Below are 25,530 nucleotides of genomic sequence, written 5' to 3' on the forward strand. Positions count from 1 at the left end.
ATCCCCTTTCCTGCAATAGTGAGAGACCAGGATGATAGGACAGTGGTAAGCGAGAGGAGTAGAGGAAGGGTGAAGCCAACAAAGAGACCAGTCGGTGCCAAGCGTCCACTGTGCCCGTTATGGTGGTGGGTGGTGTTGTGCGGGTATGTGTATCATGCCGTTCAGTGGCACAGGGTCTGCAAGCCAGTCCTCTGAGGCCACTTGTGGCATGTAATGGGGGATACATCCAATAATAGGCATAATGAGCCTCTGCGCTGAGAAAATAGATTTCAGAATCTGGAGCATCAAACCCATTTGAGTCTTGCCTGCTTCCCTCCCCATAGCAATCGAATAAGTTCAGAGCGCAACGTTTAAAAAAGTAGGATCCATGGTGGTAAGGTATATTTAAAAAAAGGTATAAAAATAAGAGGGAGTATGACCATTTTTATGAGAGACGCCCGCCCGCTAAAGAGAGGTAGGGATATCCAGCGGGTTACATTAGCACTGAGTCGCGTGATAGCCGTGCCGTAGTTCAATCTGATCGTGTCATCTCTATTTATTTTTAATTTATTTATTTAGTGTTTTCTATAGCGCAAACATGACCCTGTGTAGGGTATCAGAGCGCTTTACAGTAGCGTTTCATCAGTCGTTAATGTTTCATACTTCAGTTTAGCATATAGACATATATACATTAAATAATACAGTTGTCATGGCGCAGTTAAAATCCATGATCATCTATGATCATGACCCAGTGTGGTGTGACATAGCTTTTTTTAAATAGTGTTTCATCCGTCATAATGTTTTACACTTCGGTATAGCATATAGACATATATACATTCAGTAATTAATTTGGGCAGTTTATGGATAGAAGGCCTCCCCTATGGTCCTTATGGAAGAAATTTGCTCATATAGTACGATTTTGCTTCCTTTTTGAAGGTCGCAATAGATGTAATTCTTCTGATGTTTGGTGGGAGTGCATTCTAAATTCTCGGTGCTGCTCCTGAGAATGCTCGGTCATACGTCTTTTTCTTGCAGAAGCGAGCTGGTTTCAAAAGGAAATCTGATTTGCTCCTGGAAGGTCGCTTACCTCCTGATGGCGTAGGTTTCTGGGCCAGGTAACCTGGAGTTTTGTGGTGAATTGCATTATGAGTGCTACATGCCAATTTTAATTGAATTCTTGCTTCTAACGGCAGCCAGTTTAGCATTTTCATGTGAGGTGAGATGTGGTCGAATTTTTTTGATCCCGCTATCAGTCTTGTGGCTGCATTAGGACAAGCTTTCAAAGGGGCAGTTGAGATCTTAGGGAGACCAGCCAAGGTAGTGCTCCCATAATCAATCCTTGATATGACCAGCACTTGTACTGAGGTTTTAAGATCTGTTTTGCTCAGGAAAGGTTTAAGTTTTCGCAAATAGCTCAAGTGGAACCTGGCGTTTTTTGCCATTGTATTAATATGTGCTAACATATTCAGGTTTTTATGGTGTAATCAGTAGGAATTCGGTTTTCTGTGGGTTTAGTTTCAGGTGATTCTTGGTTAGCCATTGGAGGGTTCTTGATAGTGCATGGTTCATGGTATTAATTTCTTCTGTTGATGCCACCTTGATGTACAACTGGGTGTCATCCGCATACATGTGGAAGGCTATGTTTGCTTTTTGTAGTATTTCTGTTAGTGGTTCCTCGTAAAGGTTGAATAGCGCTGGTGAAAGCGTTGATCCCTGTGGAACTCCTATTGTATTATTTGTTGGGCCAGAAAGGGTTTGGTTGACCATACATTTTTTTAATCTGTTCTTAAGAAAGGAGCTGAACCAGTTAAGGACCGTACCTTCTAGGCCCATTCTGTTTTTCATCAGGTCTATAATTTTTTCGTGGTTCACCGTGTCGAACGCGGATGACAGGTCCAGCAAGATTAGTAGGCAGGTTTCATTGTGGTCAAGAGCCAGGAGTGCGTCATCTACGATGTGTAAGATTGCAGTTTCTGTGCTGTGGTTTGGACGGAAACCCGATTAGCAAACATTTAGCAGGTTGAACTCAGAAATGTGTCGACTCAATTGTTGTTGGACACATTTTTCCAGGACTTTGGCTAACATGGGGATGTTAGTTACCGGTCTGAAATTGTTTGGCACAGAGGGGTTCTCTGTGGGCTTTTTTAGTAAAGGGATGACTTGTCCTGTTTTAAGGCATGCTGGGATTAGACCTTGCGATAGCGAGGCATTCATGATCTTTGTCCACAATGGGATTAGCAGATGGTTTAAGGAGGGCCAGCATTTTGCTGGTAAGGGATCATTATAGTGGTTGTTGGGTTTAGTGGACGACATGATCTTTGAGATGTCTAGTTCATTGACCACTTTAAAATCTGACCATCTGGCATTGTTTTTAGGTTTCTTTACTTCTTGTTGAGTCAGTTCTTCGTCCTTCAAGTCCGTCGTACTTTCAATGTCTTCGGCTGCTTTTTTTAACTCCCTTTCCAACGAGTCAGCTTTATCTGTAAAGAAGGTCGAGAAATCCTCACTATTTAGGCTATTAATGTTGATGGCTTGTGCTACTTTAGCAGATTTATTGGATTGTTCTTTAAGGCGATCAAAGAGTTTCTTGGGTCTATTTACTGCATTGTCCAGTTCTTTCTTGAAAAAGTCTTTTTTAGATTCAATAATGCTTTTATTGTAAACCTTCCTCGATTGTCTTAGTAGGGTTAAGTGGGGTGAGGAAGGATGTTGTCGCCATTTGCGTTATTTTAGTCTCATTGATCTTCTTTCTTCATTAAGGGCATCGCTGAACCATGGGTTTTTGATTTCGTCAGTGACCTTTTTCAGTTTTAGAGGGGCTATGTCCTCGAGAATACTTGACATTGTCATGTTATAGTGCAAAGTGAGGTCATTGACGTCAAGCATGTTTTTGGGTACTTTTAAATCTAATGAACAGCGTGCGGCTATCATTTCCATATTCGTTCCTCGAGTATCCCTCATCCATCCCTAGTGATCTGCATACCGAGATATCGGAGGTCTGTGTCGCACCATCCCAAAGGGAAGTCAGGTGAAAATGGGGTTACTGCTGCAGTGAGAGGAAAAACATGAGGTTTTCCCCAATTAATGTTGACGCCAGATAACCTGCCAAACACTATAAAATCCCGGAGTATGGGGTTTATATTGAGCTGAGGTTCCCTAATATATAGCGTTAGGTCATCTGCGTACATAGATATTAGTATTTGACGTAGACAAAAGTGAAAGGCTTTATCCTGATGGTATTGCCGGAGTCTAGAGGCCAGCGGTTCAATTGCAATGGCAAATAATAGAGGAGATGACGGGCATCCTTGCTGTGTACCTCTCGTTATTGTTATCGACTGGGATAGGTGGCCGTTTATTATTACTTTAGCAGTGGGCTGGTGGTATAATAGTTGTATCCAAGATATAAAAAGGGGTGGAAATCCCATTCGCTGCAGCACCCCGAATAGATAATCCCACTCTACGGAATCAAAAGCCTTGGTGGCGTCTAAGAACACTGCAGCGAGAGGAAATTCTGGTGCCACATTCTGTATCAGAGAGAACAGCGTACGGAGATTATGGGAAGTGGCTCTGCCTGGGACAAATCCCGATTGATCTGGAAGTATGAGTTTGTCCATTAAAAGAGTAAGGCGATTGGCTAGGACTTTAGCCAATGTTTTTGTATCGCAATTTATTAGTGATAATGGACGATAGGAGTCACAGGAGTCAGGGGGTTTCCCAGGCTTAAGTAGACTATCGCTTCCCGCATTGAGGAAGGGAGTATTCCTACCTCCAAAGATTCCTCATACACTTCTTTCAGCACCAGTGCCATGATATCAATATAGTGCCATGATATCAATATAACTTTTATAAAATTCAGCCGGTAGGCCACCAGACGCCGGCGCTTTCCCATTCTTTAGCTGCATTATGGCTTCCCTGATTTCATCAATCTCAAAGGGCAGGATTAGGAAGTCTCCCTGTACATCACTGAGCCAACCAAGCACCACTCCCAGGAAGCCTTGAAGGTCAATAGGCCCTTGTCTTTGGGACGTATATAGTGTTTTGTAATGCTCACTAAACGTGTCTAATATGGTGAGTGTGTCTTGCTGCGCCACAGCTCCTGGTCCCTGTATCTCCAACACTTGTGTATTGAATCTTTAGTGTCTAGTCACCTCTGCCAGTGCCTGGCCCGGTCGTTCGCCTTCCCAATATTTACGGGCCACCCAGTACCTGCCTTTAAAGGTCGTCTCTCTTGCCGCAGTTTCTTTGTAATCGGACAGTTTCTCTCTAAACTCTTTCTGCACTTGCCCCACCTCTCCCTGTCCCATTCATCTCTCCAGCCTCCGCATTTCCTGCTCTAGTCGCTGTAATGTTCTGTGTATATCTCGAAGGACCCCAAAGCATTTTGAGATGCAAACCCCCCTTATTTTTTACCTTAAAGCCTCTCATATTATTTCAACTGTGCTAACTGATCCTTTATTCCTGCAAAAAAGTCTTTAATTTCCTCGCCTAATTCAGCTTGAAATACTAAATCTAACAAAGCTGTGGGCTGTAGTCTCTAGCTCGGTCTGGGTCTATCGTAACCTGGCGGTATGAGCGATAATTTAACTGGGCAGTGATTCGAGAAGGTCCTAGCCAGTTGAATCACATTACCCCTGGGAATAAGACAATAGTCAAGTCGCGCTCATGTACCTCTGTGAGTGGTGAAGTTCGTTCCCTCCCGAGTTTGTGGATGTGTGTAACGCCAGCTATATATTAGCCCGCCATCCTCGAATATACCTTGCAGTGCCTCCTGAGAATTGGTATAATGATGTGCAGAGACATTAGACTTGTCTTGATTCGGACGCAAGGCAACATTAAACCCCCCCCCAACTCCCCCCCCAAATTATGTGTGTGGACCCTATCAACAGTATTTTGCCCCACAGATTAGTAAAAAAGTCAGGGCTTTCCGTGTTGGGATAATAGCAGTTTGCAATCGTGACAGAGTCTCTGCCCAACCGTCCCCATGCTATAACGTATCTACGTTGTGGTTCCTCTGTCGCTCCTGCTAATTCGAAGCTAGTCTGTTTTTTAAAGAGTATGGCTGTCCTCCGTGCATAGGAGGAGTAGGAAGAAAAAGTCTACAGCTCGCCCATTTGCTAGCAAAAGTGTTCAGGGCTCTGGGGTTCAGGTGAGTTTCTTGTAACAATGCCACATGTATCTGTTGCCTATCCAAGTAGGCCAGTACTTGCCTCCTTTTCCTCGGGTCTTCAAGGCCGCTAACATTCCAAGACAGTATTTTTAACGTGGGTCTATCTTCCTGTGCCATTATACTACTCCATCTCTCTCTGATGAATGTAAAGTAATATAATGTACTTCAACATTTACACACAGTAAGAGACATGTCTCCCAAAAATATACCATACATCTTGTGCTCTTTAACTCTGAACCCCCCGACCCCCCTCCCCATCCACCCACTGAAGCATCCCAATCATGCCAGTTATGTTTAACCCTCCCCCCCCCAACATTCAGAACGTTATCCAACGTAACATGTATGACCTTTCTCTCCCAACAGGAACCCAGGAGAAGAATAGGGGTCAATTCAAGCAATAGGAAAAAAATTGTGGGGTTCTCCCAGTTGGTGTAATGCAGCTGGGTGGCCCACGAATATCTCTCTCCAGTCCAGGTGCAATGCGACATATTCTTAGTCCCTGAACCGGTTTCGAGGGTGTCCAACTGCAGAATATCTTGTTCCCCCCTCCGAAGTTTGCATCTTCTCTGAAGCCGTCACGCTTGCATGTAGAGTGTCCTATCCCAAGACTATGCAAAGGGTTCCAGGCCCGGCTATGTAGGTTGTATGTGAGGTGAGTTGTTCCGATGCGTTGCGTGTCTCTACCGCAATTGTCATTCTACTTCTGGCGTTCCAGCCCGTGGCGAGTCTTCTGGCGTCGATGCTGAGTTCCTTTGTTTTTTAAGCTGCTTCAGGAAGTCTTCCACCTGTTGAGGCTTGACAAAGAACTTTTGGGTCCCCTGATGCGTGACATGAAGACGAGCGGGATAAAGAAGGGCGTAGTCGAGCTGGCCTGTAGTAGTTTCTGCTTGACCGTAAGAAATTTGTGCCTTTCCTCCTGCACATGCATCGTGAAGTCGGGGTATATGGTGAAGGGTATCCCGTCATAATGCAATTGTTGTTTCTCTCTGGCCACTCGTAAAGCTACGTCCCTGTCCCTATAGTTCAATAGATGTGCAATTATAGGACGAGGAGTGCTTCCAGGAGGCGGTCCCGGTCCCAGTGATAGGTGAGCACGTTCAACGATGAAGTGGGGAAAGAGGCGCTCCGTGCCTACCACCGCAACCAGTATTTTTTCAATGTACTTCTTCATCTTGCCCTTGTTTGTACTTTCTGGTATCCCCAAAACGTGTATATTGTTTCGCCGGCTCTGCGCTTCTATGTCCTCATTTTTAGATGCTATGATCTTAAGCAGTTTATCCATTTGTGCCGCAGCTTTGTAAACCTGAGCTGTAGTTTCCTCAACGTCGGAGATACGCTCTTCCACCTCATTAATGCGCATCTCGTGGCCTTCTATTTTGCGGGCAATCACATCCATTCTTGTTGCCATTGTGTCCATTTTGTCCGCTATAGTTGCAAACCCTTGGCGTATTTCTAACAGGAGGGATTTCACGTCATCTCCCGGTATTGACTGATGGTCTTGCTGTAAGGTGTCCTCCCCATTACTCGCCTCCGCTTGCTGCTGACGGGTGGATTTTTTTGTTTCAAATGTTAAGCGCAGTTGGCGGGCATCCAACTTCCCCATCTTGTTAGGATCTCTGGGAGCAATGCTATTGTATGTCCGGCACACCGCCCTATTGGGTATGCTATACAAGGCCTCCCAACTCCGCATATTCGCTGGTGATGCGAGGGCATGGTGCAGGATTACGCATCAGTTGCTGGCTCAAGACCCTCACCAGGGCACCCAGCCACGATTTCTACCACCCCGTCCACAAGTCAATCAGGCCACAGAGCGGTACGTCGCAGCGAGGCCCCGTCGCCTTCGTCATCTGCTGCCCATGTGGCCCAGCCGCCGCACCTCAAGCCTCACCTCAACTGTTCTGCGGGTGGTTAGTGCAGTATAGTGCCACACCAACGCAGAGTCTGAGCCCTCAGAGTGTTAGGTGCGTTGCGACTCAAGTAGCTTAGTCCTGCATATGTGAAGCATAGAGCACCCCACTGCTCGCTGTATTGTGTGGTATCGCTGCATGTATAATGTTCAAGACATGTATTTCCCTGCTTACTGATGATGCATTTTCTCCCTCGGGCCTTCTACCTCATGGCAGCCGCGGTCTCACGTAGTCAATGCTGCCCTTCACTGCCAGCAGGGGCTCCAGCCACGGGTCTCGGTCATCACAGCCAGCCGCCGGTATTAACTCTGCAGACTCTCGAGTGGGCAGACGATATCGCCGCATACAAATACTTCTCACCTCCAGTCTTATTAGTGAGTTTTCATCGGTTAGGGAAGGATTAATTACGGATTTTCGGCGCTGGACTGCGGGAGCCTCACTCAATGGTGGCCATTCCGCTTGTGCCGCCACCTAGCGCCCCCAACACATCCCCAAATGGAGCCGAATTGTACTTGGATACGTTGCGCTGCACCACACTCTCCTGAGTAATAGGCACCCAGAGGTTCCCTGGTTGTGGGAAGGATGAGGAACAAAGAAGCTGAGCCCCGGTTGCCCGAGTCAGCTGCTTCCAGGTCCAGCTAGTCATAGATAACGTCTGGAGGTCTTGCGGGTCTCTAGCTAGGCCCTTTGGCAGAAGAGCTGACAGGGAAGTAGGATGAGGAAGGTCGGCCTCTGGACCAGGTAAGGTACCCGGGAATCGGCATGGAACCATTGCCTTGAAAAACTGATTTGGGCAACAAGTAGTAGACCTGGAAATTGGGGTTCCAAACCCCCCTCTCTCGTAGGGTTGTGTCAGGACATCCCAACTAACCCTGGGTTGTCTCCCCCCATACTAACCATATTAACTGGGAGCGAAGTGTAGTAAAAAAACTCTTATTCAAAGGTATTGGTCTGTTCTGGAAGAGATATAAAAACTGCGGAAGCACTACCGTTTTATTCATGGCTATTCTCCCAGCCTGGTCGCTAGCATTTTGGCTTGAATTTTATAATCAAAATTCAATAATGAAAGGGGCCTGTAAGAGCCGCATTTTAGTGGGTCTTTGCCTTCTTTAAGGAGGAGCGTTATCACTGCTTCCCGCATTGTCGGTGTATGTTGGTCCCTGGTTAGGTTGTATAAGCCTGGCTAATGTACGTCCTGGGTGCTCACCCTCCCCATTTCTCCTGGCTGTCGCATATTTCCCCAAGAAATGGGTTTCTCGCTCTGCTGCTTCATGGAATTCAGCTAATAACGTGGCCCTGCGTCTCAGACATGAAGTAGTCCGCGATGTCACTTGGTCTGTATCCGCTGCCTCCAGCTGTTTTTTTAGCCTAGACAATGTGCGCCTTAAATCCTTGAGAATTCCTGCACCTTTAAAGATGCAAACCCCTCGTATATATGCGTTAAACGCCTCCCATTGCGTGGCCTTGGTCTTCACCGTGCCTGTATTGGTCTCAAAATAATCTTCTATCCCTAAAATTAACTCCGGTCCATTTTGGAGAACCCCCACTGGCATGCCGTGATTTGATAGGGTTTACCAATGCAAATTTTATCCTGACATCTTGAACAATGGCCGTAAAGTCCAGGGTACAGAGAGATTGTGGATCCCTGCCAATTTAGTGAACCCCTTTCCCGGGCCAGTTGCAGTGCTATGTCTTTGTCTTTGAAATTCAAAATTCGAGCCAGGATCGGGCGGGGAAGGCATCAAGGGTGTGGTTTGGGTCCAATGGTATGATGCGCCCTTTCAATCATAAACGTGGATGTGAAGGATTAACGCCCAAATAAATCTATCAAGAGTCTCTCTACACACTCGTCTAGGCAACCTGGGTTTGTAGATTCTGGGACCCCTAGTATGCGAACATTGTTATGTCTTCCCCTGGCTTCTAAGTCCTCGTTCTTCATTGCAATGGTTTTGAGTACTCTTTCCATCCTCTTTAGTCGTTTGTTGGCTTGTGCCGACCTATCCTCCAGGTCCGATATCCTGCCCTCAGCGGTGTCCAACCTTCCCTCTTGCTGGTCTAACCTGGCTCCCATTTTATCCAGCCTGAGGTCCAGTGCATAAAAGCAAGTATCTAGCACCCTAAAACAAGCCCGCAATTCCGCCATGAGCGCTTCATTTCCCTGTGGGGCTACCTGGGGTGGGGCAACAGCATCTCCTCCTTGCGCCATTGTGGTACCAGTGGTTTCAGTCCCTCCGCCTATCTTTTTAAAGGGCAGCTTCTTCTGCTTAGGATCGCGCCTTCCCATGACCACTTGGGCAGTGCTCCCCCTCGTATGTCACAATCAGCGGTAATCTTGCTGCCAGCTGTTAGCTGTACGCCACTCCCGTCCGGGATATGCACTCTGCAGCCTCCTCTTCACCTGCGAGTGTTTGCACACATTCGTGTTGTCTCTGGTTTTTGACTAGGGTTGGGCTTGTCTATTGCATTGCGTACATGCCCAGTTTGTTGAAGGACAAAGGGAAAAGGGAGCGTCCAGTTCAGTAGGCCCCGGCCCCGATTCAGAGTGGGCCTTACGATATTGTGGCACTCTCTCTGTGCTCCTGTGCCCTGTCCTAGCGCTTTCTGCGGGGCCTCTGGGGGCTGACTCGCGTGTGTACCTGCTGGGTCCAGAGGGCTTCTCGCGCTCCCGACCGCCTACCTGCTTGTTGTCGTGTTGAGCCGGATTGAAATCTGTTCCGCATCAGGTTGTGGGGCCGTCGCAGTTCTATGCAGTCACCGCCAGGGGTCTCGATCAGGTAAACTCCCGGGTCTGCTTTCCGTGCCCGCGGCTTTGCAGAACTCGAGCCCCCGACTTTGCTCCTCTCTCAGGGCCTCATTCCTCCATCTGCATATCTGAGGGTGCCGGAATTGTACGTCGTTTCTTAAAGCGCCCGCTGCGTGGACAACCATGTTGAGGGTGCGGTCGCTTCTTTTTCATGGGTCTTGGCTCGCTGTGGCTGCCTGTGGAGCCGATTTTTCCGTGGAGCTCGGCGGAGCTCCAGAGCTAAGCGGCCATCGCGGCCCTCTTCTTGGCCACGCCCCCAAAAGATAAGATATATCAATGAAACAAGCAAGCCTCCATGCCTGTATTACAAACATGAAGAGCTATCTGGATTATCAGTCTTCTTTCTTCAATTTACACAAAAGAACACATTTTCCATAAATTCTTCAAAAAGAATTGACACCTACCATGTTATATGTTAGTAGAAGAGAGGATCAGTGTTGATAGGAACACCAACATTTTGGTCATAGTAGCACGGCAATGACTACAAAATGGAGGTCCAGGTCTAAGGTTGATTCCCTAGAACCAACACTTCTATTTGATCCGCATTCATTATAAAAGGATATTCCTACTTTATTGTTTCAGGAATTACACATCAACAGCCCATTTAAAAAAGGCCACGTGAAAAGAATGATTTAAAGCAACTAAATGAGTTAAATTATTGTTATATAACTCCACAAAGTGCCAATAATTCTTAATAAATCAATGGCAGACGTTTTTATTTCAAAACGAAATACTTTAATTCACACACAAGTAAATAGTAAATGTAAAATTACAAATGTACACAATGGAAAATAAACCCCTGAAGTACCACCTGAACTAAGGATCCCTGTCAGAAGGTATCTTAGTGTTAAACAATGTACATCCCTTTCTAATGGTGTTTATCAAAGAATTGACAATTGAAGGATCTTCCTATAGCAGGTGTCATGAGTTCTCAAAGTAAAACCATTTCCTCATGCATTGCATTTGTCAGAGATTTCACAATTTAAACCCCTTTTCAAGTTAATTTTCCTAAGAGTTCACAATGTAAAACCTGACTTTTAGGCTATTCAAGCAGATCCGTTCACGGCTGATTCAGGGAGGTGTTGTGTGCTAGAACTGGGAACACAGGCAAAATAACTTACAATAAATCAATGTCACACCAATGTTTTTTCTTTATAAAAGAAAGTGTATTTTAGCACACACATACATGACTAAATACTTGGTCAAAATGACAAATATTTAGAAGAGTTCAGGTGGAATCGGAAATTGGAACTTCTCCTTTAGGGGCCTTGTAGATTAACCTGGGTGCAAATTAAATATCACCAGGTGCAATTAACCCTGCACATATAGTCTTCTCCTTTATCTTTGAAGTAATGTGGTAATTTCTGAACCAGCAGGCTTTAGTCCTAAAAAACAGTAATGCTTCTACATGAGCCTATTGAAAAACATGACGCTTTTAAAAATCCAAAAAGATAAGCCTACAGGCTTTGGATGTTGGCTTTAGTATTAAAATAAATACACATGACCAGATGGTCTCAGCCTAAAGATACCCCATCAAACATTTTCGTACTCTCAAAGTATGAATTGACACAATCTTTAAATCTCCCTTAGGAGATATTTATCCCAGAAAAGGTAAATATGAATTAACCCTCTGCTTCTTGCATTTGTCAGAGATTTTACAGTGTAAATCCCTTTCTATGGTGTTTGACCTCGACTTCACAATGTAAACCCAACTTCTATTGTATTTGCCAGAGAGTTCTAATTGAATAACCACTTTCTGTTCCATTTGTCAGGGTTCACAGTGTAACTCTGTTTCTGTGGTACTCACCAGAGAATTTATAATGTCCTTTAATCTGGTGTTTGTCATAAACCTCACAGTATAAAAACACATCCTGGTGTATTTGTCAAGGATAATACAATGTATTCCTTGTAACTGAAGTTTTTAGAGGGTTCATATTGAAAAAATCCCCGCATAATTTATTTTCAAAAAGGACATAATATAAAATGTTTTCCTATGTGTTTGGCAAGGGGTTCACAAAGTAAAATCCCTTCCTATTGTATTTGACAAATCTGGCTTGGGATGTCCCAGGTCAGTCAGAAGGTAATATGCCCAACTGCGTTAATGAGAGTCTTTCTTATTTGTCCTGTAGCCTCATCACCTCAATTCCTTAAACTGGGGATCAAGTACCCATTTTACCACTTGAATTTCATTTTAATGAGGCAAAGCATTTTGAGACTGTAGCAGTAAATCTAGACTGTTACTGACATCTGTGTGGAACCCGATGACAATTCATATGCCAGCAGGCTCTAACAATGGGGAGTAGATGTGGGCAAATGGCTAGGGCAGTTGACCTCAAATCCGGGGAACTGGGTCCGAGTCTCGGTAATGGCGCTAACATCCTGTGGTTCTGGGCAAATCACTTAATCTCCCCGTGCCTAACAAAAATGAATGTGTCCTTATGTAAGGAAACTGGTGCTCATCTGAAGCGCTCTGATACCTTTTTCTAGTCATTCACAATGTACAATGACAGACCCACTGCTTTAATCACCACATATACAAATTTATAAAGTAAGCCTTTTGTCTTTAACCTGAACTTAAACATGACCGACCACATGGTCTTTGAGAAGGGAGACCCATCAAATATTTTAGGGAGGAGGGGCGTGGCTGGCAGCCGAGGAGAATGGCGGCTCTCTAGCGAGGCTCCTTAGCCCTCATCACAAATCCGGCATCTATCCTGCTCGAAAACGTGTGTGGACACTGGGTTTATGGGGTCTATAGGACCCTGCACCTACTGGACCTGGAAAAGCTGCACGGCGAGACCAGAGGCACGAAAACACAGAGGAACATGTGCAACTGCGGTGGCCTGGACATATAAAATGGCAGTGGCAGCGTAATTTGGAGGGGGAGCTCCGGAGTCCCTGTGCCCACTGCTGACCCCCCGTAACTCCTGAGTTCTGACAAGAGCGTAATAGAGGCAGCGGTAGGCTGGAAACTGAAGTGGGGGCTCTGGGTGGACAAGGCGGTGAGTGAGCGGCAACTGAGCAGCGCCCGAGAAACAGGTGCGTACAGAATTCGAGGCCCCGGCGGGAGCGGCACGCAAGGCCTGAGAGGCCCCCCCATGAGACAAGTGGAGGGGAGCCCTGGGTTGGACCAGGTTCCCCAAGAAGAAGAAAAGCCCCATTGACGACCTGCTGCTGGGAAAACTGCCATGCTGATGTGGTGAGAGAGAGGATTTGGAGCCTCAGCCCCTCCTTCTAACACATTGAGGCCCGACTACACACCGAAGAGGCTGCTGGGTTTTACTGGATACTGCTGTGACCCAAGATCCTGCTACCCTACCAAGGCAATAGACGGCGGGGGCAGCGGTAGATCTATGCGACAATCCACCCCTGACAATTTCTAGAGGCCAGTCCCTGGAAAACCCGTCAGACCACCCGTGGGACTGTCTTTTCCAGTGGGCAGGCGGCGGAGACTACCGGGGCAGTCTCGGTAAGTGGACTACATTCCTCATTCGGTGATCGGAAAATGGCAAGTGGCAAAGAACCCAAGGCGTCTGCCCAAAATAAACTGGCCAAATTTGCTTGGAATAATGCAGGGGACGAGAAAGACAGAGTGCAGATAGAAGCTCAGGATAAAAGAAGCAGCCCTCATCCCCAACAGGATCTCACACTCCACATTATCAGGGAAGCTATTACGGGAGTGTATACCTGCCTGGAAGCCCGCATTGACTCTGTGAATGTGGAAGTGTCCCTACTCCGCACTGATTTCTGAAAAATGGACACCAAAGTCAAAGACCTGGGAGACACAACGGCTGCACTACAGACGGACACATCCCAACTTCAAAAACAAGTAAGCGAACTGCAAGATCGGCAAGCAGTGATGGCAAAACAGGTGGACGATTATGAAGGAAGGGCACGGAGAAACAACATACGTATCCTAGGTGTGCCAGAAAGTGCAGAGGAGCCTGCGGTGGACCTCTACGTGGAAGATCTGATCACAAAATACCGACAGCCCAAAATGCTTTCAAGCTATTTCTCTATTGAAAGAGCCCATAGGGTCCCTGGGGGGGCGCCCTAAGCCGGGGCCCCCTCACATCCGCTCATTGCCTGTGTCTTTAACCATAGAGACGAGACATAATATTGCAGATGGCAAGAGCTAATCCTCTGCTCAAAATAGACAATAATGTGGTCTCATTCTTCCCAGACTTCACGGCAAAGGTCCAGGCCCAACGGCGCAGCTTTTTCTCAGTGAAAAAAGAACTCCAAGATCGTGACGTGAAATATGCCATGCTGTTTCCGGCAAAGCTATGGGTAGAATCGGAGGGAAAGATGTGGTTCTTCTCCTCACCAGAAGACGCCTGGGACCGGCTGGAAGGTTGGCGCAGAGTTGGGGGGCCCACGCAGGGGCCGGAATGGTGGACTCTGACCAAATATAAATCCCGTTATAGAAATATTTGTAAACATGTAAAGACTCCTCCTATGGTGTTTTCATTGATTTCATAATGTAAACCCCCTTCCTATTGTATTTGACAGAGTTCACAATGCTAAACCCCTTTCTATTGCATTTGACAGGAGGATTAAAATATAAACCCCCACCTATGATGTTTGATAAGGAGTTCGGGAGTTCTATATTGGTAATTAATTGCACCATGTAAAACCCTTACTACTGTATTTGATCATTAGCAATGCCTTTATCTGTTATGAGCACTGGAATGACCTCATATGCAGACTAACTCAATTATCTTTCAATGAATGCTTACAGAGAAGATCATGTGGGTGGAGTCACTACCATCTCTTAGTAATACTACTTAAAGTTCATTTTTTTGTGTTGTCAAACCAGGTCTAAAAAACAAAAAAACAAAAAAGAATGGTTTGTCACAGGGGTAACAAAACTCATGCCTACTATGATAATCTGTGGGTAGTAACAATTAACACATAAAGTTTTATTGTACATTCCACAGTAAATAATCCCGGCCTTCATCTTCTGTCATCATTTTTCATAATAACTAGATTATACCTTTGACATATGAAATACATTTTCCCAATGAGTCAAACAGTTCTACTGCTTAAGTTTTTGGTTTGTCACAGTACCCAACTCAGACTTATTGTGTTGAGCACAATGTGTGCGATACAAACACCCTTTCTCAGCAGAAGCACATAACCTCTGCCCGACAAATCCAGTAGGAGGAAGATAAAAATGTGGGCGAGCCAAATTCCATCTCTTCTTAAAGCTCTTTCTCTGTTGAATCCATAGGTCTGGGCACAGCTGTGCTATCATGCCAGACCTGGAAACACAACAATGCAGATTATCTCCAAAATGCCTATAGCCAGACATTTGCCTATACTTTATTGACTGCTGCGGGTGAGCCTATACCTATTGCCTACAACATACATAAAGAAATCTTAATCTTCAGTAGAAGATACTAACTAAACTAGTTCACTTCATTTCTTCGTTCTCTCACATGAATAGATGAAACTACGGCTGCTACCTCTCTCAATTTTCCAAAACCGTATTGCAGATTTTCAGAAGATTTGAAGTTATTTTGAACAGAAATATCTACAAAAGTCCCATTCAAAAACAACAAAATCCAGTTCAACATGTTTGTTGTGTCCATTGACTCCATTAGGAATAACTCAGGATCAGTACCCGGAGTGGGAACCATATTTCATAATACTTGCTGATTGGTGAACCAGAAGTGCCATCTATACCAAATGAAAATCAGCACTTACTTGACATTGCGCCTCTTTAACACAAGTAAAAATTCCTCTCACTTTGCAAATCCACATGAAATGGAGTAGTCAGAGTTAGCAACTAGGAGGCTAGTTTACTATCTGCAGTTTCCATTCCTTGCTATTCCCCTAGCTCCTCGGTGGCAAGTAGGAAGTTATTGAGGGCTAATATTGGCGCTACAGGCTAAACTTGTGATGTCTTAGGAGACTAACATAGCGCGTGATATCTCTTACTCTGAATTCTGCCTTTCAGTGTATTTTAGAAAGGTTTTTCCTAAAATGCAGACCTTACTTTCTTTTCTTTACTGATTATACCAATGGAACTTTTATAGAATTTCAGTAATATCGATCAGGAAAAAAAACACATAACTCATCAATGGATGGAAACAAACTAAAAATAAACATCTAACAGGTCGTGTATTTTCTGGTCAGTAGCAAATATTTGGATTGTCTGCTTTTTTTGCTGACATTTTCTGAAGTAATTGTGGCCAGACATCACAGCTCAACATACCTGTGTCGATGTTGCATGGTTGAATGTTACACTTCCTGCGTTCTTGAGGTCTGGGCGCATTTTGTTCACAGAGATGGTGAACCTCAGTTGTGTTGTGTTCACTGTTCATGCACGTTACATTGCGGCTTTGGGTCCCCCCGCCGCATGAAGAAGAGCACTGGAAGAGGAAAGTGTATTCATGGGTGAGACGTTTGAATAGACAGACCAACAACAGTTTCTAGGTTTTGTGGAGTAATACATATATTACACTAATCAGGAGAGCGCGTATTTTAAATGAAGTAATTAATCTGAAATGGAATGACATACACAATGTTTTTTCACCTATTTTCATTTAACTTGATTGTGACTAAAATGGCAACTGAGTGCAGTTCCGAGATCCCGTACATTTAATCCACAGATGGCATTTACTGAATGGAAAGCCTGTCAGTGTGGTGCTTTTTGAGGGTAGTCGTGTGAACATGCATTGTTTTTTACATTGGTAGTATTGATAAACAGGGAGATGAGTTATCTCTGTGCCTGACAGCTTGCAATCCTAAACAGTTTTTTTTATCACAGTCTGCTAGGCTGAAATAGCAAATCTTATAAGGTTTATAAAATAGCACTGGCAAATCCAATCGGCCTTTCATCATAATGTCACTTGGTCTCACTGCGATAATGCACCAAACAAATGTATCTATCAAAAAAAAGACAAAGAAGTGCTGCAGAACACTATGAATTGGTATGGAATGACCTGATCCTCTCTTAATGAAAACTACAACTAAAACTAGAGAAAAATACATTTATGGGCGAGTCAATTTTCCCAGAACATTTGAGGCATCAACACTAGCATAAAATAAATATAAAGGTAAATCTCACCTGTGTCACAGGCACAGAAAGTCATTCCATGTAGCCCTCTCTTTTCAACTCTCCTAGTACTATCTTATAGTTGTTATTGTTAATTGATTTTTGTATAGCGCTAATCACCGGCAGGTCTCTAAGCGCTTGAGGGAGAGTTGCCAGAGGTCGTCAAACAGGTGCATGGCCACATGGTGGGCCAGTTAAGCCGTGTCTCAGGCCTCCTTGAACAGAAGCGCCTTAAGCTGTTTCCTAAATGGGAGGAGTGCCGGTTCCTTGCGCAGGTAATCGGGCAGTTGGTTCCAAAGTTGTGCGAGCAAGTTGGAGAATGCTCGACCCCCGTTGGATGCAGTATTGTATCCTGGAATGGCCAGGCGGCAGGTCCGCTCCCTTCTTCCGTCTTAGCCTCTTTGATGCTGCTGGTCCCACTGGAAACTTTCTGACAGTTCTCATGGGTTCTTTGCAGTGAATCTTATATTCCAGGCCATCTTTAAATCTTCCAACCCTTCACTCTGGCAAAGCCCCTGCTTCCCCATACTCCCCTCTGTTACTTGTGTTAACTCTCTAGTGATCTGCTGTGGTGTCATTTGAGCGCTCTGGCTAGGAACCGTGATTTTATTACATTTGTTCTGTTTTCTATATATAGGGAAAATGGGAGGTACCATAAACCAAGATGGTCAGCCAAATTTGGAATCATGTTATCTATAATTGCAAGATGGCTGTGATGCTGTGTGTGCACAAAATTTGGAAGCACAGAACCTAAGATTCTGCATCTTGGAACAGTATTTTGTATACTGCCAAAATGACCAAAAAGTTGTGTCAAGATGCAACATGGAGACCATCTTGGAAACCTAGAAAACATAGCTCTGCAGTAGTGCTCTGTGTCTCCGTGTTGAAGGGGTGGGAGAGATACTTACCATGTTGGGTACACAGAAAGACTGATGGTTGGGGACAGCGAGATGGGGGGCGTGAAGAGCGAGTAAACAAGTGCAATCACCTGCAGGTGAGGTGCCATTGAAGAACACACTAGTAGCAGAGAGGGTGGGGGTGGGAAGCAGCACATGCATTCACCTGAAGTGCTAAATCACAAATGGTGCAAAAAGATATAGCGGCCTTCTGTCGAAAGTAAGGGTGACACTTAAATGCTTTAATGCTGCAGAGGAGGGGCAAGCATAAGAAAATGGAAAAAAGCCATTGAATCAGGTACAGTGCACTGAAATAGACAAAATAGCCATGTAATCACAAGCAAGGGGCAAACTAGGAGCCCACATGCTTGAAGCATTCGTTCCAGTGCCATCTGTGACGTTGTTATCTGTCGAGAGACTGCAAAAGGCAAAGAAGGGAATGCAAACCAGCACCCGCTCACACATATCTTGCACTTTGAGAAACGATGGCCTCACCGAAGGTCAATATTGTTTTGACAGACTCGATTATAGAAAGCAGATTTTTAGAAAACATTTTATTCATCAGTATACAATTGTGCCTAGTCTCTTTCATGAGTCTAGCACAGGCACAAACCTGCAGCTGCCGTCTAACCAAAGAAGGGATAAAGAAAAAGAAACACGCACGTGACCTGCACTCTAACACCCCATTCTGATCATCATCTGAATGAATCATTCACTCAAAGATTGCCTCTCAGCAGGGCATGCTTCAGAATAAATGTGTTTATGTCTCCCACTGTCTGAATTATCAACTATGTGAGAGGAGTTATATTTTGAAAGCGATAATAATACAAGTGATATGTGTCTTTACATTGTTTGTTTGCCTGCGGCCCAAAGCAAAGCCTAGAATGTGCCCCTTTACATTAAAAGTAAGCATTGGCAAAGCCTATACGTCTGGATTTGCTACTGCGCATGCACGCCTGACAACATAGCAGCACATACCACCTATAGGAACAAATTCATATGGGTGCACCGATAAAGCACCAACAAATGCAGTAAAGAGCAGGGCTAACGTACGTTGCCGAAGGTGGGGACTGAAATGGAACACACAAGGGTACGTACAGCTGATACTTTATGCGGGCTCCCCGTGAACATTTTAATGCCACTTTACATGGGGCAACACCAAACAACCAGGAAAAGATGTACTGCCAATCACAGTTTTTTTCATTTAAAATGGGTATATGCCTAGAACTTGTGGAAAACTAAGTGTAATCATCTACTTATAGGACACCTCCAGCCCTGCCTAGCTCTTGTGACACAAGACACAGAGGCCTGTATTATTAATTTTCGCAATTTATGTCTGATGTACGTTGAATTTGGATTCAGTAACAAAAACATGAAAACAAGCAGCCACACACACAGTCAAACAACCAATACAGGCACATACAAACATTAAAGGAAGATTGCTGAATGCATGGAGGGATTTATAACTGTGTTTATGAGATTTGAAAGAACATTTAGAAAGTAAATCTAGGAAAGACAGAGGTAGCAGTTAAAAGAAGGACCGAGGGTCCATGTTGTGTTTTACTATCTTACATTTTAGATGTTAGAATTTACTTAGGGCAATGATTCTAGTTTCAAAGGCACCTTGCCAAATTTTGACACCAGTGATTGACCCAAAAGGGAGGGTGCTCCTATGGTGATTGGCTTTTGAGACTCTTGGCCTCAACCTGTGCCTGTGAGTTTGCATCCCACTTTTTATTGTTCTGTCTAACCCTCAGACAGTGTCAATTGAATTTAGCCTATTTCTTGCCTCTATTGATTTAGTCTTTCTTAATGCTCCGTGTTGCACTGTTGGAGTAGAATGGGCCACTCATTCCAGTGTCCCGGTGCCACTGCACCTGGTGCATCAATGATAGCAACATCAGTGGACTGCGTCTCGCAGAAGGAGCATCCTTTGGTTATTGCCTGTGAGGGAATGAGGGTGCACAAGCCTTGATCAGTGGCAGCTGAAGGCGACCACGGCCTGCACTTCCGCTCCCTGTGCCACAATTTCAGGCTGTATCATTGTAGTGTTGCTACTTACGGTAAAGGATGCTGCACAGCACTCCTCACTCGTGGATTGCTTCTATGGCACCTGTGATGAGCTTGTTATGTTCAGAGAAGGAAGACTCATTTGACTGCTGGTTTCTTTATGGATGGCTGTGCTGAGGAGTTTCTGGAATAAACTAGCGGTGCAGAAACTAGTGTAATTCTGTGTACTGGAATCACGCAGAAATACCTAAGAATTCAGTGAAATCTGTGGAATTTAGCGAGTAGTTCTGCGTTTAGTGCTATTTCTAAGCGCAAAAAGCCCTATTGCGTCCAAAATGGATGGGTGGATGCATTTTTGTGCTACTAAATAGTGCTAAATGCAGCAGACTATGGTTAGCAAGTGTGAGCGGCTTCTCTTGCTCGCTAAATGTGCTCTTGCTGTAGGATTTTTTTCCCCCAAATACGCAGGCAGGCGTAAACACGTAATATTGATAACTCTGCATCAAAGAGTAACACAGAATTACTCGAATTACTCTTGCTTAATTGAAATTCCACCCAAGCCTTGAATGGAGACTGCTTCAACGTGCATTAGTGTTTCTCTTTAGTGAGCAGTGGAATAGAACATAACAATCATGGGGCGCTTTTCTATTCTGGCCGTCACAGAAAGGGTCTGTGTGCTTGTTTTTGGTGTCTTGATTGCATATATTAACCCCTTACATGCTCGTGACGGAACCATTCCATCACGAGCCACGGTAGTGCTGTGCTGGTGACGGAATTGTTCCATCACGGGCCGGCCGCCGCGCCTGTGCGGAGATGATTTCGCGCCTGCGCTGAGGGTTCTATTAGGCGGGCGGGCCGTGATGGAACCATTCCGTCACAAGCACAGCGCCACCGCGGCTCGTGACGGAGTGGTTCCGTCACGAGCATGGTGGCGCCGCGCAGCCCCCCTTCCCCCTAGCGCCACAGCGGAATTACCACCGCGGCCAAGGGGTTAACTTAATGATTTACTGACAGTGAAACTCAGAAACACATAGCAGTAATTGCCTCTTTCTGAACGCGGCTATCAGAAAAACATGCATTACCTCAGAGATACTCCGAGTTAATGTATAAACTCAAGACTGGGCGATGAAGCTGGGAGGATTTTGAATTAATCTCCTCATCTTGTGTCTCTAATGACATTGCAATGGCATAGGAGCTGTACCTGGTTATGATTATGGTTGTTTTTTGTTTTGTTGTTATGTGATCAATGACGAAGACTACATGTATTTATACGACATTTAGGTGATCTCTTGTATTGCCCAATATTGAGGAAATTGCTGTCTTTTAGACAATAAAAAGAACTTTAAAAAAAAATGCATGCACTCAAGATGCAAAAAGAAGTGCACAGGCTAGTGCTTTGAATGGGCTGGTACCCACCGGTACTGAGTACCAGCACTTCTCAGTGTTATCCCCTTGAGTACCAAAACTTCCCATAGATTCAAGTCCCTGCTGCCCAGCCAGTGAGTGAGATCCTTGAATGTTTGGAATGTTAAAAATGTCTATGCTTGGATGAGTGGACAGTAACCCTGGGCGAAGAACTACGCTCCGTTTGCGGAGTTTGCGGAGTTTTGGCAACTCCGCGTTCCGCGGAGTTCGCGTAGCTGCCGATAACTCCGCTATCCGGTGCGGAGCGTAGTTGTCGCGCGCTAAATAACATTGTCGCGCGCTAAATAACATTATCGCGTGCGCGGCAATGGCTTACCTTGGTTCTGCGTTCGCTTTTTCCCGGTCGCGTCGGCCACCATGTTTGTAAACCCTTCCGTGCAGCTGTGCGAACGCGATAACGTCATTGGAAGCGCGATAAAGCCATAAGGACGCGCGAGTATGTTTGTTGGTAAGATCGAGTTGCCGAAAACGCAGAACCTGCAATCTTGCACAGAATAACTCGCGAGCATGTTAAAAGTTAAACCATAATAATAAATTACCATTTTGGTTAGCAAACAAGTGAGAAACCCCTCAAAGTTGTACCTTTGGATGTATTTTTTGGGGGGAAGGAGTCCTCTTTCTGTTTCTACTGTATTTTTGAATATTAAGGAGGAAGGGCTCTGGAGTTTACAACTTCCTGTTCCTGTCCACCAGGCTCCTCCCAGTGCTTTGTCCATGAGGTGGTCACTTTCATTTGGATTTTGAGCTGGCAGGATCACTTTCTGTGTGTGTTGGCTGCATTACTGCTTTTTTTGAATCTTACTGAGGACTTTTGGATTTTGAATTCTCTTTTTCAAGTAAGTTCAGTAATGTATGAGTGAGTATGATGTTGTAGACTTGTGTTTGTTTGATTTAAAATGTTTTAACTACAGTATTCATTCCTTGATTTAAATTATTGATGGGTGCCTACTTTTATGAGGTCCCAACTTGTATTTCTTTTTAAATTTCATCCAGGCTACATAGAGAGGTACCCATGGGTAAAATCATAATTCTGTGTTTAAATTTTTATTCAAGTTTGTAAACAAACATCATGGCTGGCATTGGATTATGGTCATCATTATGCAATAGCAATGTCTGCTGTGGAATTTCTGTTTGTGTAATGAAAAAGTTTTTTTATTTTTTTAAGCCAATAGCTGACCCTAGTACTCCATGTAGTTAGTGTGTAGGCATGTTTGAGTTCATTGTAATAACTTTCTGTGGTTGGCCTGGCCATGTGTTGTTGGCGGCCATTTTATGTTTCCCAGCCACTTTGGTCTTGCCATAGGCCTCCAAACTTGTGGCCTACTCTTCCAGTAGGCCAGAGGTACTAGTCATAGGGTCATGAAAGGTAATCAACTGTTTTTCTGGTGTACCTCTAATTAGGAAATCATGGATGGACTGGATTGATTTAGAAAATCTTATGTTTATGTGTGGGGTATGTCAGGTTTCGGGTGTCTGTCAATTTCTGCCATTAGGTAACCCTAGGAATACAGCTCGGGTAGTTTTGGTAACATCGCGCCGTGTGAGAACGCGACCTTACCTTTTTTGTCTTGTTCGCGCGCTCAATGTACTGGCTCGGGAACGCGATAACGACTTTTTACTCGATTCGCGTTGCCGAACACGCCGATTTTGCATTCTCGCGAACAATATGTCCCCAGTTGCATAAAAGTTCCTCGAAAATGTTTAATGTGTCCCCTGTGCTACCAAAAAGTCCTCATTTTTGTGTTATTTACTTATTTGGTTGTAGTTTTGTCTTCCTGGAGCATGGGCCACTCCCAGTTCCTTTCTGTCCTCTATGTAATGATTTCTTGTTTATGGTTGGGGTGACCAATTTGGGGGGTGGTGTCTGGTGTGTTCATTTTGTGAAGCAAAGCATTGTCCCTTTGGCATAGGCATTTATTGTCTGTCCTCTCTTTCTTTTCATGTAGTGGTGAGGGCCATTTTGTGTGTACTTACTTCCTTTGTGATGATTCTGCTATGTTGTTGTTGGTGGGCAGGCCATGTGGTGGCGGCCATTTTGTGTATGCTTCCTTTGTGACTGATTTTGCCATGTGGTGGAGGCCATTTTGGGTGCATCCCCTTTCCATGTTGTTTTTGGGTGTCCCTGTCCTCCTGGCCCTATGGAGGCGGCCATTTTCTGTGTCCTTCCCTGGTTCTCTTCTTTTGCCATAGCCATCCAAGGCTTTTGTAGGTACTACCACTCAAAGCCATAGGTGCATTCAAGTTAATCAACTATTTTTGTGGTGTAACTTTAATTACACCGTGTATGGCTTTGGATTGCTTCACATTTTTTTGTAATGGTGGTACTTTTAGTTTTTTGGTTGCTTGTGTGTAGCTATTATGGCACTCCCTGCCATTAGGTAACCCTAGGAATACAGCTCGGGTAGTTTTGGTAACGTCGCGCCGTGTGAGAACGCGACCTTACCTTTTTTGTCTTGTTCGCGCGCTCAATGTACTGGCTCGGGAACGCGATAACGACTTTTTACTCGATTCGCGTTGCCGAACACGCCGATTTTGCATTCTCGCGAACAATATGTCCCGAGTTGCATAAAAGTTCCTCGAAAATGTTTAATGTGTCCCCTGTGCTACCAAAAAGTCCTCATTTTTGTGTTATTTACTTATTTGGTTGTAGTTTTGTCTTCCTGGACAGGCCATGTGGTGGCGGCCATTTTGTAGGTACTTCCTTTGTGCATTTATCATTGGCCTCCCTGCTTTTGGTCTGATCTGATAGTAGGACAGAGTCCCAGAGGTGGTAGTTAGTTACTAGTTAGCGGGGCTGCTTTATGTAGCTGTTTCTATTTGGTCTATTTAATTACCATCATTACGGCATGTGTGTATGCCATTGCATTTCCAAGTTGGTTGTCTGGGCAGGGGGGTAGGTAACTTTTTTGTGTGTGTAATAATTTTATGACTTGTATGTGTTTTTGCAGTGAAGTTTTACAAACTCTTAGCCATGGGGTATTTTGATTTTCCTTGCATTAACCTGTCATGACTCATGTGTAGCAGGCAACCTCCTTTTTCTGTCCATATTGGTATATGATAGGCCTGCTTGACTTTATTATTGGTTATTTCTGGCTGGGAGCTGTGGTGCTCGTACTATTAGTCTTCTTTTTTGTGTTTTATACATTGCCCTGTGTGTCTTTCAATTGTTCATGTGTTGTTGGCTTACTGCTTGTTTGACTGACGTTTTCTGTCTTCTTTGCTTGTAGGTGCACAGAAAAAGACTGAGGAGGTGCTGGCTGTTTTCATCCATCGCCCGTTCAACTGCCAGACGGACGTCCTTCAATTGTACGCCACGTGTGGTGTGTGACTCATCTGACCACACATCTCTGCAATTTGTGCTACTGAGTGCTGCTGTGTGCTGCTGACATCAGAAGAAGATGGGTCCTAAGAGAGCAGTTACCAGGTCCTCCACCACCAAGAAAGTTGCTGAGAAGAAGGTACAGAAAAAGGAAGTGTCACTTAAGGCTGGTATGGACCCCCAAACCTTTTTTGGGCCCCCAAAACGTACGCCTGCAGCAGCGGTGTCCGTGGTGCAAGCTGGAGCCAGCACATCCGCATTAGCGGGGGCAAGCCACCAACCCAGGGCCAAGCACATGAGGGTCGAAGAGGTAGCCGACCTAGTGTTACAAAGCAGTGATACTGAGCCTGAACTTAACTTATCGCTGTCTCAAAGTAGCACACAATCCACGCAAGATGAAAGTGCTGAACAACCGCCGCCAGCAGTAGATGTTCAACAACCACAACCACTTCCCGCAATAGTTGTTGAAAAACCACAACCACCGCCCGCAATAGTTGTTCAACAACAACAACCAAATCCCACAGTAGTAGTTGTTGAAGAACCACAGCACGCTATAGTACTTCCTCAAGAACAACAACCACCGTCTCCGCACGCAATAGTGGAAGTTGTTCCTCCCGATGTCGGGGCAGTTCAGGAAGTAGAGCCTCATTCCGAGCAAGAAGAAGAGGAAGCCACTTCTGGAGGTGATCTACTGTCTTTAAATTTACGAAAGGAAAGGAGGGTTAGTGGCAGTGCATCGAGTTCTTCGCATAGCATCCCTTCAGATGACCTTGATAAGGAATGGCATCCACAACGAAGAACTGAGCATTCAAAGGAGAGGCATCAAAAGACCAGGCTGGGAAAAAGGAAGGATCCGTCAAGGCTTGAACTTCCGGAGTTCGATGTAGGTGAACAGGATACTGATGGTGATAAAGACGGGTCTGACACTGACAATGTCATCATCACAAGCGTTATTCCTGGT

The 25,530-nt window shown here is 44.9% G+C and overlaps 1 protein-coding gene across 1 annotated transcript in view; it reads right to left on the bottom strand.

The window, feature by feature from the left end:
- LOC147726371 (A disintegrin and metalloproteinase with thrombospondin motifs 12-like) overlaps nucleotides 1-25,530 on the bottom strand; it is a 1,277,451-nt gene that overhangs the window by 173,243 nt on the left and 1,078,678 nt on the right. The window contains exon 9 of the mRNA XM_086963459.1: nucleotides 16,077-16,233. Coding sequence (XP_086819585.1) covers nucleotides 16,077-16,233 — 157 coding nt within the window. The remainder of the gene's footprint in view (nucleotides 1-16,076; nucleotides 16,234-25,530) is intronic.

This window comes from Lissotriton vulgaris, chromosome 3_1 (assembly GCF_964263255.1).
Source record: "Lissotriton vulgaris chromosome 3_1, aLisVul1.2, whole genome shotgun sequence".
NCBI lineage: Eukaryota > Metazoa > Chordata > Amphibia > Caudata > Salamandridae > Lissotriton > Lissotriton vulgaris.